We start from the raw sequence: 16233 nt of genomic DNA, 5'->3' as shown, positions 1-16233 counted from the left end.
CGATCCTCGCGCATTTTGATGAAAACGCCGATACTGAAGTTCATACCGACGCAAGCAGCGTGGGCCTAGGTGCCGTTCTCGTTCAAAGAAATGACAAGCTGGAGAAGGTCATCGCATACGCTAGCCGTTCCCTTTCCAAGGCCGAGGCTAACTATTCGACAACTGAGAAGGAGTGCCTTGCCATCATCTGGGCTACGAAATTCCGCCCCTACCTCTACGGACGGCCGTTCAAGGTGGTCAGCGACCACCACGCGCTCTGCTGGCTTGCCAATTTGAAGGATCCCTCTGGCCGAATCGCTCGATGGAGTCTGCGTCTCCAGTAGTTTGACGTCACCGTCGTTTACAAGTCCGGACGCAAGCACTCTGACGCCGATTGCCTCTCACGAGCCCCTGTAGATGCACCGCCGCCGGACGACGATGAGGACGCCTTCCTGGGACCCATCAGCGCAAGCTCTTTTTGCTCGGCAGCAACGCTCGGACCCCAACCTAAAAGGCCTCATCGAGTACCTGGAAGGCAAGGTTTCTTCACCCCCCGCTTCATTCAAGCGAGGACTGTCTTCCTTCTGTGTGCAGAATGAGGTCCTTGTGAAGAAGAACTTTACAGCGAACAAAACAGCCTACCTCCTTGTTGTACCTACTTGTCTCCGCGAAGAAGTTCTACAGGCTTCACACGACGAGCTGACAGCTGGACATCTCGGGTTTACTCGCACCCTCCGCCGCATTCAAGACAAGTATTACTGGCCCCGACTGTCTGCCGATGTCGCACACTATGTGAAAACATGCCGAGATTGTCAGCAACGAAAGACTCCTCCCACACGACCAGCAGGATTTCTGAACCCCATTGAACCTCCCTCAAGGCTCTTTCAGCAAATAGGCATGGACTTGCTTGGCCCTTTTCCAACGTCAACATCTGGAAATAACTGGATCATCATAGCGACCGACTACCTGACCCGCTACGCCGAGGCGAAAGCCCTACCGAACGGAACAGCAGCAGAAGTCGCCAAATTTTTCGTGGAGTGCATTCTTCTTCGACACGGCGCCCCCGATGTGCTCATCACAGACAGAGGAACAGCATTTACAGCGGAACTAACGCAAGCCATCCTGCGCTACAGCCAAACCAGCCACCGGAGGACAACTGCATACCATCCGCAGACCAACGGACTGACCAAGCGCCTGAACAAAACCATCGCAGATATGCTCGCTATGTATGTCGATGCCAAACATAAAACCTGGGATGTCATCCTGCCTTACGTCGTCTTCGCCTACAACACCGCAGTGCAGGAGACCACCCAGATGACGCCTTTTAGGCTCGTCCATGGCAGGGATGCCACGACCACGCTAGACGCCATGCTGCCCAACGTTACAGAAGAAGAGAACGTCGACGTTGCCGCCTACCTTCAACGCGCAGAAGAAGCTCGAAGGCTTGCCCGATTACGGGTCAAAGATCAGCACCGGTCCGACGCCAGACGCTACAACCTACGAAGACGCAACGCGGAATACAAGCCAGGAGACCAAGTCTGGGTGTGGACGCCCATTCGCCGCCGTGGATTGAGTGAAAAGCTTTTGCGCCGCTATTTCGGCCCGTACAAGGTTCTTCGTCGGCTGGGTGAACTGGATTATGAAGTCATCCCTGACGCAATGACTGCATCCCAGCGACGCCGCGTACGACCAGAAGTTGTCCGTGTAGCCCGTCTGAAGCCGTATTATGCGCGCTAAAGGCCGCTGCATTTCCATGCTCTATTTTCGCAAGATCCGTTTTTTTCCCTTACTAGTCGCATTATTTGTTTTAATGCATCGGGTCGATGCTTCTTTGAGAGGGGAGTAATGCCGCGAATATTTGCAGTGTTTGTTCGTTTTTCAAATCTGCCGCCACACCACTTTATCGCTTTGTTTGCGACGCAAGACGCGACTAGATTTATCTCGATTGATCGCAGCCAGGCAGAGCTGATTCTACGTTGTTCCGGAAAGTTCTAGTAGCTATGCGCTCTTTATCTCGAAAGTTCGCTATCAGCTTTAAATTGAGCACGGCCGACAGCGGCGAGTATTCTGTTCGACGACCGCCGAGCACGCTTGTCGCTTCGCTGCCGCCATGTGATTCAGTCCATTTTGGGTGCAAGTCAGCCCAATAAACAGTTTTCTTTTAGAAGACCCTTTCGTCCGTCTTCATCGCTGCTTCGACTGCCGTCACCACGTGACAATACAATACATTTTTTTTATGCACTCATAGAATATTCCCGTAGTGCAGCTCAGTATACTCAGACTGATGGTGTAAAATTCAATCCAGTCTTGGTACGATAAACCGCAGTGTCCCTCAGGGTTCAATTTTGGGGCCATTTTTATTTATTATAGGCATCAATGACATTGTCAACGTTACATTCATTCCTAATATTACGTTGTATGCCGACGATATTTTTGTCTTTTTTTCTGGTTCCAGTCTTCAGGTACTTGAAGAACAATCTAATGCGTGGCTTAACGAGTTAGCGGTTTGACTCTCTTTTAACAAACTTCAATAAAACATCAACAAAACAAATTTATTGCTCTTCCATCCAAAAAACAAACCATTAGATTATCACATCACAATAGCGTGTACCGACTTGAACACTGAGCAAGTCCATAGTTGTCGGTTTCTAGCTGTATATTTTCACAGTGATATGAGGTGGACAGATCATGTAAACTACATTAGACTGAAAATGGCCAGGTCTGTTCGTGTTATCTGTCATATTAAGCATCCGCTCCTACAACAGGTTAAAAAACAATTATATTTTGGCCTTGTACCTGGCATGGGGTAACTGCAACAAAACCGAGTCGTATAAATTGTTTTCACTTCAGAAAAGAGCTTTATGTTCATTATTTTCAAGCCCAGCTGTCGAAGGAAATCTTTTCGAAACACTTCATGTTTGCAATTTTTTTCAACCCTACAATTTCAGTTTTGCATAATTTCAGCATTCATAATTTCAGTTCTTTCCAAAATGCTTATAATTCAAGAAACATTACGTATGGTTTACATGCAGTTGCCCCATCCACTGCAAGACCTGGAACAAACTATGGAAAACAAACTATAGATAACGATATTGTAACCTTATGTACAATCAGTCCCTTGTAGATTCTTGCAGAACATCATAGCGTATCTGTATTTAATAAATACCTAGATTCTTTTTACTCCTGTATAAAATTCAACTAACTCTGTATACTTAGTTTTTGTGTGTTGTTTACTTTTCTACCCGAATGTGCATATCAAGAAAGTGTTTTCATTTACTGCTAATTGTTGTTCAGCATGTTTTGCATTGTTTATCATTGTTGACTGTTTAAATTGTGATAAATTTTGTTTATTGTTGTTAAAGTGTTTTTCTGTTGTTCATACGGCCACCGTTGTTCCAGATGTATCATTCGGGGTATAGGCCTCGTCAGGAGGCATGCTTCGTCTTCCTCCTGTAGCCTCTACTCGAGAGCATATTGTATTATATGGCCAAATAAAATACTATTACTACTACTACTACACTGGACTATGCTCAACACATAGTCAGATCAAAGGATACACTGTTTTACAGGATACAAGCATCAACCAGTGAGTCCATTAAGATTATGCTGGCAATTCACAGGCCTCGTCTTTTCACCATCAGTTAGGATACCTGCAAAATGAAACAAAGCAAAGCAGTCCAAATGAAAAGAAAGTTCCAAGGCCTCAATCAACAACGTTTATATGCCTCGTGCATTTAACGATATTACCAGAGATGCCCCCAGGGCACATAGAAGGAAAAATAATGGAAAGGTATCAATGGAAAGGTATCAAAGTTTTGTTCTGGCCTGGCTATTAAAACACTTAATCGTTAATCATTGCATGAATCGATTACAGCAGAGTGCGGTGGTTTCTTCGCTGAAACAGCGATGTTAATAAGCTATGCTCTTTCAACTTTCCGGCGCGATCAGCTGGCTACTAGTACCGCCAAATGCATCGCCTCCATCGGGCCCCAGAATAGACAGCAGTGCTTTCAATGATAGTTACGACAATTGCTCGGCGCATGCGTACCACGAAGGGTTTTCTGGCGGGCTAGTTGGTGCTTCTCGTTCATGATTAAACTGCGCGAAAGAAACGGACAAAGACAGGAAAACACGTACACACACAGAGCGTAGACTTCCAACTTTTATTCGAAAAACGCTTTCGAGCATTCCTTTTAAACGCACCAACCCACCACGTGACACATCCCGAATCCAACACAGCAGGTAAGTTTACAATTTAGTAAAGCCCATCTGGAGAACCAGTCTAAAAAACCCCAAATGTATGCGTGCCTAAGCACCCTTGATACCTAGATACCTCCCCCCCCCCCCCCCCCCCCATATGTGTACCACGCTTTTTACGGCCACCACACAAAAGCAAACAGCGCGACAGTTGGTGGAGCATTGCGCTAGCTGTGCGATGAAAGGCAGAAGGGACCGCATAAGCAAAGTAAATGGTGCATCGATAGTCACGGCCGCCAGAGCTGAAAGCAGCAACGGAAAGCTCATTCACGACTGTGTCAGCAAGACTGTCACAGAAGAACACAAAGATGCATCCAATTCTTAGCGGCCAGGCGCCAGTGCAATCAGTGCCTTAGCACTTGTTGCGTTTACTTGTCCCCTGGTGCACGCGATATGAATTATCCATTTTGATTGGAATTAAGTACCTAATACAACCTGCATCAAAGTCAACTGCCTTAAGTCTGGTTACCCGGGTAGCTGACAGCGGCAAAATGATTTGCATCTGTGGCTAGACGTTTGCAGAGCTTTGCTCCAATTGGTGAAAAGGTCAGGAACCCGCCAAGCACGCGCAAAGGCAAATCACAATTTCATTAGCGACATGCTGCGGCTTGACATGCATTGAGCCGTACGAAGCCAAACACGCGGTATAAGCACAAAAAAAAATTGCCGAGCATAAACTGCTTTTTGCATGCTACGATTACGCACTTCGCCCCTCGAATTTGTTGCAGGTGTTGATGCTCATAGCGATGCAGCTTCATTTTCTGTGTCAACCTTGCAAGTGGTTTAAGTTGTCCTTTAAGCACCCCCCAACCTCTTTTCTTCACGGCTCGAAATTCTTTCTGTCCGCAGAAAGAGCTTGCCAGTGCAATTTCTCCTCAAGAACATGCCTGAAGCGTCACCTCGATTTCAATCGCCATGAAATTGCGCAGACTGGCCGCTAGGCAGCGCTAAAAAACAACCCTCATCCATGGATAGGTGGATGGATGGATACGGCTGAACCCTTTAAATTGGGCGGTGGCGCAAGCCACCTAGCCATGTCTTGTGAAATTTTACTCCTGTCTTTCATTTAGCCACCAATCGTATAACCTTCGCTTGGTTGCTTCTAACCTCTTAAAATCCACTTTCCCTTCACTATCCCTAAACCCCAATGCCTTGGGTAAGTCAGCCACGCTGCTTTCCACAGTAGGGTGAAGCCCTTTACAGAAAAGTATCAAGTGTTCAGCCGTTTCCTCCTCCTCTCCGCACAAATGCACAAAGTGTATATCTCATGGTACCTGACTCTATACGTCTTAGTCCGCAAACCTCCAGTCCTGGCCTCAAACAACAAAGAGCTTCCCCTACAATTATCATAGATATTTTCTTTGACAATTTCCTGTTTAAATGTCCGGTATGTTCCCAGTGCCGATTTCGTCAGCATCCCAGTTTTCCACAGAGCTCTCTCTGTTTCTTTAACCTGTTTCTGAACCGATAATTGCTGATTTGCCCCCTTACTGCTGTCCAGATATTTGCTTCTCAATTTTCTAGTTCGCTTTCTCCATTTCGTGTCAACATTCTTTATATACAATTATCTGAAAACTTTCCTAGCCCACTGATTTTCCTCCATCTTTCTCAATCGTTCCTCAAATGCTATCTTACTGCTAGCCTCTCTGCTCTCGAATGACGCCCATCCCATATCACCCTGTACCCCCTGATTTGGTGTATTGCCATGTGCTCCCAAAGGTAACCTCCCTACGCCACGTTGTTTAATTTCTAACCTTGCTTGAACATCTGGCCTCATACACAGGACCACATTACCGAAGGTCAGGCTAGGGACCATCACCCCTTCCAGATCCCTCTTACCACCTCATACCTATTGTAATTCCACAGTGCCCTATTTTTCATGACAGCTGCATTCCTACTAGATTTATTCACTACATATTTTTCATGCTCTGTCAGATACTCAGCACTGTTATTTATCCACACCCCAAAATACTTGTACTCATTCACTACTTTTAGCACGAACTCCTGTATTCTATTCTCGCCGCCCTCTTCATTAAATATCATGACTGCAGATTTTTCCTTACTATATTTGAAGCCTAATCTATCACCCTCTGTACTGCATATGTCAAACAACTTCTGCAGGTCTTCCTTGTTGTCAGCCATTATCACTATATCGCCCGTGTATATTAGTCCCGGTAATGTTTGTTTAATCCATTCCCCTTGCTTGAAAAAAGATAGGTTGAAGCCTATTTGACAGGAAAGGCCATTTCTGTAAAGAAGAGCTCAGAGGCCAAAATAAAGATGCACCCAATGATTAAAATAAATTTAATATATATTAGATTCACAAATAATATTAGTTTTTAGCTTTGCTACCACTGATTGCGAGTTCACCTGGATTCACTGTTCTCAACCGCAGAAAGCCCACTTCCATAAATAAGAGCTCGGCAGCCAGAAAAGAGACGTGCCCAATGATTACAATGAATTTAGATGCACATTAGAGTCGTAAATGGTGAAAGTTTGTAGCTTTGCTACTGCTGATTTGCAAGTTCACCTGAGTTTACTATTCTCACCATACTGCCTAATCCAGAGTGGACATCAACTTTTCTGAACATGGTTACACAAACAAAACAAACTGAGAAGACAAAAATAACGTGGTTTTTAAATTTCGCAAATGCTCCGCAAAGCATGCTGAAACATCAAGAGATACACAGTACTTCACACAAAACAGCCCTTTTCGTCGGCCCAAAGTCTGTCTTTGCTATGTTGATCAGCCATTGTTTCATAAGCAGCTCATCGAGTTTCCCTCGAGGAATGCAAAATTATAAGTTAATCTTTTTTCCAGCCAGCTTTAACTGTGAAATAAGCAGCAGCACCACATCACGCAGTGTGGGCGTGTGCCAGCGGACACTGCATGATGCAGGCTAATCTCGATACGGTGAAACTAAAAAGCAAACAAAACAAGTTTTTGCACCTCACGGTGACACGGTGACCACGTCAAGGGGCATTCTGGTGCCCAGCAGCCAATGAGTGGGCAGAAAAACCTGCTCCCCCTTCCCTTTGAGGAGGTAAGCAATAGGAAAGTGAGGAGGAAGACGCTGGGCGGGGGAAATCCAGGGGACACGTGGGGCAAAGATTTTACAATTTTGCACTTTACGTGTGCTGTACCAATTTGGAAACATGCAATCCAAGCCTGATACCATGACTGTTTGGAATATTGTGTTCTTCCTGCATTGAGCAGAAATTAACACAAAGGATATGATGTCAATTGAGAGCAAAACGAACATTTGTAGCTCTCGACTGCTGTCCAGCAACACAGAGTATTAGGTTATATGTAGTTATTAGGAATCAGCTTACATATCTTCCATGCAAAAAGTGCATGCTTGTATCGACGATGTTGTGAGACAGGAGTTAATTAAATGTTATCTAGATTAATTATGGCAATTGTATCCTTTAACCTATAGCTTTCACGATTTAGCTTTCATGCTATATTTGTGAAGCCATGTGGTCTTCAACAGCGGTCAACATTTCATTGAGATTTCACTTTTCTTTTTGGCATGCTCTCAATGAACTTTGCATGACTATTTTTGGAAAGCTAAAAGGAAGAATGATGTAGCATCAAGTAATGAGGACAATGAGACAGTACACACACACAAAAACGCCAACTTTATAAACATTGTTTGGCTGCCACTACGCCCAATTTATACAAGGCAACACGCCCCACACACGTGTCCACTCCTGCTGTCCTCGTTACTTAATGCTGCGCCATTCTTCCCTTTAGTATGTCTGACCAACTTGCCCAATCCTATGCGCTGCTTAATTTATTTTCTACAATATTATACCACCCCTAACTGGTTATTGAATAGACATACAAATTTGTGCTTAGTAGTGTAAAGCCGGCATTTATTGCTCGATAGATTTTTATGTACAGCTGAGTACCATTCCTTATGCACTCCTTAGCTGAGTACCTTTTCATGCAGGTGTCTCTAATTACTACAATATTACTCTTTTTCAACCATCAAGAACATGTGGATGCCAAACTGAACTAGCAACACCACCTAAATATTGCTGCCACCCCATGGAGGTGTACGATTTTAACCTTCTGCATGCAATGTGTACGGGATATTTCACTGGAATTCTCCATCAGTTTATTGCTTGTTCCTTGCATGTCACATGAGGTTGTGGTAGAAAGACTCACTTTCCTCAGGAAAAGAAAGTGAAGAGGATTTTCAATAAACACCTCTCATTTGTGAGCAGCTGAAAGAAAAGAGAGAAAGCAAGAGACCGATAATTTTATAGAACTGCTGGGATAATAGTATTCATAACTATATATGTATATATATGGCCGCCATAGTGGCTCAGTGGTTATGGCGCTCAGCTGCTGACCCATAAAACGCGGGTTCGATTCCGGCCAAAATAGTCAAATTTCGTGGAGGCGAAATTCCAAAGGCCTGTGCACTGTGAAATGTTAGTACACAGAACCCCAGGCAGTCGAAATTTCCGGAGTCCTCCACTATAGCATCCCTCATAGCCTGAGTCGCTTTGGAACGTTAAACCCCACATATATATATATATATATATATATATATATATATATATATATATATATATATATATATATATATATATATATATATATATAAAGGTAATTAAAACAGCTTTAAAAGCTCTGCTGTTCACACAGTGCAGCCATTTCAAATAGTGATGAACCAACGTGCCCAATCTACATTTCTGTTTTAGAAAACTGAAATATTCCTCGTGAAGACAAAGACGACGAACGTGCAGACGTGCGCACACAAATAATCCGAAGTGTTCTGGATCCATAAAGGAAATGCTTGCCTTCATATCCCATCAATAAGCGTAGGAGTGCCTGGTTTTGTTTTCTTTTAGTTCTTTGGTTTGTCGCTCTTTGCAACATATGTGCTCCATCTAAGAATGGCTGAATTAATTATTTTTATCTGTTTTTAGTTTATCTCTGTATTCTAGTGCCATTACTTTCAGCCCATGAATTTAAAAACACTATAAATAGAGCAACCAGTTGTTATTCGGTGTATGTCTATGCCTTGTCCGCGCTGTGCTTGCGCTGCCACCATGTGTAAAAGCAGTCACCTCGCTGCAGTGCTCACACTTGTGTGGATGGATGCTCACCCGTGTGGGTACGAAGATGGTGCATCAAGGTGCTATTGAGAGCAAAGCTGCCGACAGCTTCAGCTTTTTGTGGGCACTATATCCTTGTACTTTGCATGGATGAGAAAAATTTTATTGATTTGATTACAAATCCCGGAAACTGTTACAGCACACAATTACAACTGATAAACCACTCCCAAGCAGCAAGTAAACCATTTGTGACCTAATCAACATCATGAAAAAAAAGATAATATTGAACCGCAAATCTGAGAGCGCAATGCAATACTGGCTACACGTGGGGTTCATCTGAAAACAAAGAGACGTCAACCAGTAGAATGAATCTTCGCTGTTAACAAGGACCCTGTGCTGGGAGCAGAAACGTCAAGTAAGACCTTCTTTCTGCTTGGCGCCTCTGTTTTCAAAGTATTAATGCTCACAACACATAGCTGAATCTAAAGATGGAGTAGATGTTTCTTGAACCTCACTGGTTTTTAACAAATGCAACTCCACAAGTTGTTTATCAAATGAAATAACTTTTTATGTCAATGGCGCCTTGAGAAATAGTCACTAAACCACGTTCACTTCAGTTTCCGTAAAGAAAGCATATATACAGTGGCTTGATATAGAAATCCTTAAATACCCCAAAACTGCCACTGTAAAATGTAATGAAAACAACTGCTGTTGAGACAGTGAGGTGATTGTTTGCCTCCAAATCTATAAAGCATGTTTGTCAAGGCTGACAATGCAAATTGTAATAAAAATACACCACATGCAACGATAGCAGATTATTCAACACCAGATAATGCACAGGAGTCTAGTGCAATAAAGGCTCGATTTTTTTAAAACTTAAATCAAGAAAAAACTCTAGAAACCTGCAAACAAAAGCGAGCAATGTTTATCATCCAGCAGCTAAGCTTGGTTTCTTTGCTCTTGAGTCCCAATAATACAGCCACAACACAAGCATGGATGGAAAAATGAAACAGCATGCTTCTCTGGTGGCATTACATTCGCAAAAGAACGCAGAACTGCTTTGACGTAAGTATATTTGCTAGCTAGTGCCAAACACTGCAGCCACAATTCACGCGCATCATTCAATGCGCTGAAACTAATAAAATGACGACATGATCATATCCGCACATGGCACGATTTCAGTCTCACTCATGACAGTACCAGCTTGGTATGTTCAGGTTTCTTATGGAGGAGTGAACGCAACCTAAGGTTTGCCCTGTGTGGACGTACTTTGAAGGCATGTAAATTTTTTATTTTTTCTCAAGAAGGCAAATTAAAAAGTGAGACAAGTTCGCTAGAAATGGTTTTAACATCTAATGCTGGGAAAAGCTATCAAAACTTTGAGGAACTGTGGTTTTTGAAGTGTGTTTGTTATTTTCATGGCGTTTCAAATGCTCTTTTTCTTTAAACGTCATTGTGCAGAACTGACACTGATAAGGTCTTTCACTCTTATGGGCTCGCACATGCTTAGCAAGGACTGTACTCTGTTTAAAGGCCATGGGGCAGAGCTGGCACTGGAATGGTCTCTCACCCGTGTGGTTTCGAAGGTGTACCACCAATGACTCCTTTTGAGCAAAGCTGTTCCCACAGTGGTCACAGTTGTATGGACGCTCACCCGTGTGGGTGCGAAGGTGTGTCTTCAGGTGGCCCTTTCGAGAAAAGCTGCTCTCACAGTGGTCACACTTGTATGGACGCTCACCCGTATGGGTGCGAAGGTGTTCCTCCAGGTGGCCCTTTCGAGAAAAGCTGCTGTCACAGTGGTCACACATGTATGGACGCCCACCAGTGTTCGTATGTGGGTGGTCCATCAGGGTGACCTTTTGAGCAAAGCTGCTTGCGTAATGGTTACACTTGGAGGGACAGTCATCCGATTGGGTGGGAAGGTGCTGCTCTTGGCGGTTTTTCTTCGTGAAGCTCCGATGGCAGTGGGGGGACTGGTGCAGCTGCTGACTCATGTTCTCCCCAGACATCACTCCGAGCTTGGGATCAGCTGTGACCAGGCCTGCACCAAGAAAGGCGGGGTGTTTCCAGGTCAATACGAGACCATGCGTGTTATAACTAATTTGGCAATATTACACATTCAACTAAGTTTTTTTTCAAGGTCAATGGGTTGACCATCAAAACAAAAAAGAGTGTTTAAATCAAACTTCCTCCTATTTATTAATCGCCATGAAGCTGGAGGGAGAATATTTTAACTTTCAAACAATTACTCAGAGCAATGAGCATACTCTGAAGCCAACTTAAGAGTGGCAGCAACTTAGACAAAGTGCACGTATAATGCCTGGGTTCATGGAGGAGATCTTCCAAGCCTGCCCAAGCGTTTTTCACAAATAACGTAATGTCTATGAGCTTTCATCAGTGACACAGTACACCGGCAATGAGTCTTCTTTCTGGCTATTAAAGCAAAGTTAAAAAATTATGAAGGCGAAACTCCTCTAATAAATCTAGCATAATGAGGCCTGGTGGTCTGATGAAATAAATCCAAAACGGAAACGCTCACGGTAAAAACCACAAGGAAAAAACCAATTCTGTCAGCAGTGTCACCAATATGAAACAGCACTAAAGATAAACATGAATCATTAATAGCAAGTCACAATGAACCAGATTAGATAAGTATTTCCCAACAGCAAATAGGATCAGAAGTACAAGCAATAGAAGCTCCTGCAAACATCAGATAAAACAGTAGTGATTAAATTCGCCCCACTCCATCTGAAAGCACGCCGAAAGGTATTACTATTGCTGTGTGGAGCTCACATTATCAAGTTGTACGCAGAAGCATACAGAAAACAATAAGCCATAAAATAATGAGACACAAAAGCTCAAAAGGGTGACAGAACCACAATGGAAACTGAAGAGCTAAACTGGCAAGACTACAGCACAAAAAGCAAGACAGAGTATGATGCATAAAAGGCACAGCCACACAAACACATGCACTTTTTCTACTGCAGCTTTTTTGCTGTGTGCACTCTAGCTTGTGTCTGTAACTTGTGCTGTAGTCTGCTGGATCCAAAGGTTTTCTCAGCAATCATGCACAATTCCACCTGTGAAAAGTTTCACGATATCCGTTGTTAACGTTGAAATGACAGTTGGTTGGTTTATACGGTTTAACATCGCACAGCAACTCAGGCTATGAGGGATGCCTTAGTGGAGGGATCCAGGTAATTTTAACAAACTGGGGTTCTTCAACATGTATTGACATCATACATTACATGGCCTCCTAGCATTTTGCTTCCATCAAAATGCGACCACAGAAGCTGGGATTGAACCCGTGTCTTTTGAGTCAGCAGCCGAGCACCCTAACCACTGAGACACCATGGCTGGTTGCTGAAACAATGAGGTAGTGCTCCAGGCGTTAACAAGGCAGGGTCTGATGCGTCTCATTTTGTGCAACGATACCACAGTCTGAGATCACTGGCTATGCTACTTTAAATCATGAACATTAAGCAGTTCTGCCTGCAAATGGTGAAAGCAGTGGTTTTAGAAGATGGTCCTTCGGTCAGCTTGTGTACTCATTGGTCGCCAGTATTCGTTTCCATGCCTGCAAAATGAAATGGAGCAAAAAGTTGATTACAATAAGAACTGCAAGGCTACAAACCACAGCATTTTGTTAAAGTATAAACACCTAATTTTGATGGCAGGTTTTCTTCTCTACACTAATGCAGAAGATACTATCATGCATGAATCCCCACTTATATTTGGCTATGACCGGTAAATAATTTATAATCGAATTGTTCAATCCTGCTTCTTCAGTTTCTACAGCTGAACAATTACAGTGATATCAACGTGTGCATATAGGTCACGTGCGACATGACAAAACTGCAATATAATCGCCGCTTCTGCATTCGTTGTCATTCCGTCACTTGAAGCAAGCTGGGTTTAGCATTATCGTGAATTAAAATGAGGAAGCAGCGATTTTACCGCAGTTCTTTCGTGCCTTACATGACTCATAAGCAAGAAAAAAGAAAGAATACCAATCTTAGAATAAAGTAACTGCCCAAGCTCCTTTAACTATCATCCAATATCTGCGACAAGCATCCCCTCAAAGCTGCTTAAACGTATAACATGAAGCCTTATGGCACACGTTGAGGCAATTAATTCTTATACTCAAAGCACAGTTTTACACAGCAACTCAACAGCATGGGCTACAAAACACAGATAACATGATCAAATGAAGGCAACTGCATAATCACTTATTACTGAGTTTTGAGGCCTTAAAGCAATACAATAATTGTTAATAGGGATGAAACACTTCTGGGGAAGGCCTATGCAATTTATGTGCACTGTAGTAGGGTGAAACTTATAGATATGTTACCTATAGGGTGCCGCATTACTACACTGACCGATCCCTATATTAAATAAAATTAACTATCTATTGTTGTACTGTGTTGAACAATTAAGAGGCATCAAAACTTTTGAGCTCATAATAAAATCGAATGATTAGCTTTCTTAATTAAACACTTTAACAACAGACTACTTCACAGAGAAATTCTGTCCAGCGGTCATAAATGTGACCAGTTGCACTGAAGGCTTAGTGTTATCCAAACATACCAGTCATAATTCATCGCTTCCAAGCATCCCATCCACTGTTACACAGCATGCCGCACTGTTCTTTTATTGTATGATTAGCCTTCTCAACAAGAAAATCTTTTGTGGTGGAGTTGAGGTATCGATGCCAGAATGAAGAAAGACGCGATGTTACATGGGCGCAAGGCGTGCCACCAAATCCCCTGTTTATTCCAACCAACGATGTATATATACAGATGAATGTAGATGGTGCTCGAGATACGTACTAACAGTAGCGCCCCCTATACACAACATCTTTCCTCCCCAAAATGACAAGAAAAAGAAATGCAAGCTAAAAGTCCCAAACTGTTTCAGGCAAGCACAAAAAAAAATGACACAACAAGCAATTTAGGTTACATAGTCCCGGTACCACACGGGCACTGTCCTTTGCCGCTGAGATTACGTGGCACTTCCACAGCCACATTTTCCCTCCGTAAAGTGTTTCCTTGCTGTTGGCTATGTTCTGTCTGCTGCCCATTATGCATTTCACATTCTGTACCAACGATTGATGTAGCTTCCTGATGCCTTGTTTCAACCTGCATTGCATCTGTTACCATCTCACGACAATCATCAGCCGCTGTTGTAGTGTCTGATGCCATCAAGGTCGTGTTCCCAGTACCTGCAGAAGACTCAAAGTAGGACAGATCCGTCTCCAGATCAACCGCTCTTCCATGATGCCCCTTCACCTTCTCAACTAACAACGGTGCATCTTGCTGACCTCACCGGGCAACTACCGTCAACTTTGACGCATTCCATTTCTTTCAGTCTGCTAGTAAAAATGAATTCCTACCTATACGCTTCTTCACCTCCTATGGCAAGGAAAACTTCTGCTCGCCTTTCATGCCAGTATCCCTCCGTATCTTCACAAAGTCCACTGTGTTGACGGTGGAATCTATGGCACCCCGTTTTGCATCCGTGTAGCTTTTCACTCGATGCTGGTTCTTGACCCACTGTCGCAAGTCTGCCATGTGCGCCACTGGCTCATCGAAGAATCCTCCTCCCGGGGGGCCAACAACATCCAACCGAGTTCGAGGTCGCCTTCCGTGTAGCAAGAACGCTGGAGACAACCCTGTTGTAGCATGTGGCGTAGCCCTGTAGATGCTCAGGTATTCCAGGATAGCTTCCTTCAATGGCCTGCGCTCCACTGATGCAGTCTGTATGTACCCCTTCAGAACACAATTGAACCGTTCGACCTGGCCATTGCACTGCAGGTAATACAACGATGTCACATAATGCTCAATGCCCTTATCCTGCAAAAATTCCTGAAAATATGTGGAGATAAATTGACGTCCATTGTCTGTAACCACATTCCCTGGGTACCCTTCCCGTGCAGAAAGCTCTAGCAAGACTGACTACTGACTGTGCAGTTATAGATGAAACAAAAAAACTTCAGGCCACTTGCTGTGATAATCCACGACTGTTACTGCAAACCTGCAGTCGGGCGGTGCTCGTTCCATTGGGCCCACAATATCTATTCCCATCTTATCCCATGGCTTCTCTGGCCATGGTACTGGCTGCAGGGGAGCTGTCATAGTTTTTGCAGACTTTTCTGCCGCTTTACAAACTGCACAGCTTCTGATGGCATTTTCCACATCGTCATTCATTCTAGGCCACCAGTACAACTCTCTCAGCCGCTGCTTTGTCCTGACAATGCCCGGATGAGATTTGTAAGCAATTGCAACAAACTTGGATACGAGATCCACTGGAGGCACCATTCGCTCCGCCCGAAGCAGCAATCCCTCCGCAACAGAACGTTCATCCCGAATGCGTGCGAACAGTAAGAGCTTTCCTGTGAGCTCCTTGTTTTCTGGCCACCCAGACATGATGTACTGCATCACCTCCTACAACACTGGGACATTATCTGTTGCTTCCTGTAGTTGACTTTTCGTAACCACACTCGACACCACAGAGACTACCTTCTCCAAAGGCTCACCTTCCACAGACGGCACAGGCAACCGAGACAGTGCATCCGCCACCACATTGGTTTCTCTCTTTGTATACTGTACAGTAAAGCTGTACTGCATGAGCCTTGCACACCACCTTTCATTTCAAAGCGGGCGCCGTCCTGTGCCACTACTGGATAGCAAAGTCACCAGTGCCTGATGGTCGGTCCTTAGAATGAACTTTCGGCCCCACAAATATACATGCCAGTACTCGCAAGCCCATAGGCATGCCAATGCTTCCCGTTTTCCTGTAGAATGCCTATGCTCTTGTGATGTCAAAGTCCTGGATGCAAATGCAACTGTGCGCGACTCCCCATCAACGACTTGTTGCAACACAGCCCCTAGCCCATGGGACGAGGCATCAGCCGTCACCTGTACA

The 16233-nt window shown here is 44.1% G+C and overlaps 1 protein-coding gene across 1 annotated transcript; it reads right to left on the bottom strand.

Annotated features, from left to right (window-relative positions):
• Nucleotides 1-2434: 2434 nt before the first annotated feature.
• On the bottom strand, nucleotides 2435-14083 carry LOC144111079 (uncharacterized). Its single transcript, XM_077644218.1, has 2 exons — nucleotides 10880-14083; nucleotides 2435-3629 (listed from the first exon to the last, which is right to left on the bottom strand). Exons 1-2 carry the CDS (start codon nucleotides 11316-11318, stop codon nucleotides 3559-3561), a joined length of 510 nt encoding a protein of 169 aa, XP_077500344.1. The 5' UTR covers nucleotides 11319-14083; the 3' UTR covers nucleotides 2435-3558.
• Nucleotides 14084-16233: the final 2150 nt, after the last annotated feature.

The sequence above is a fragment of the Amblyomma americanum genome, chromosome 11, assembly GCF_052857255.1.
Source record: "Amblyomma americanum isolate KBUSLIRL-KWMA chromosome 11, ASM5285725v1, whole genome shotgun sequence".
NCBI lineage: Eukaryota > Metazoa > Arthropoda > Arachnida > Ixodida > Ixodidae > Amblyomma > Amblyomma americanum.
This window is presented reverse-complemented; position numbering and strand designations above follow the sequence as displayed.

Excerpts from the sequence above, each read along its gene's own strand:
- LOC144111079 (XM_077644218.1), bottom strand. The coding sequence starts at position 11,318 with ATGTCTGGGGAGAACATGAGTCAGCAGCTGCACCAGTCCCCCCACTGC. Across the intron at positions 3,630-10,879 it reads ACACCTTCGAAACCACACGG|GTATCCTAACTGATGGTGAA; the intron begins GTGAGAGACCAT and ends TTCATTTTGCAG.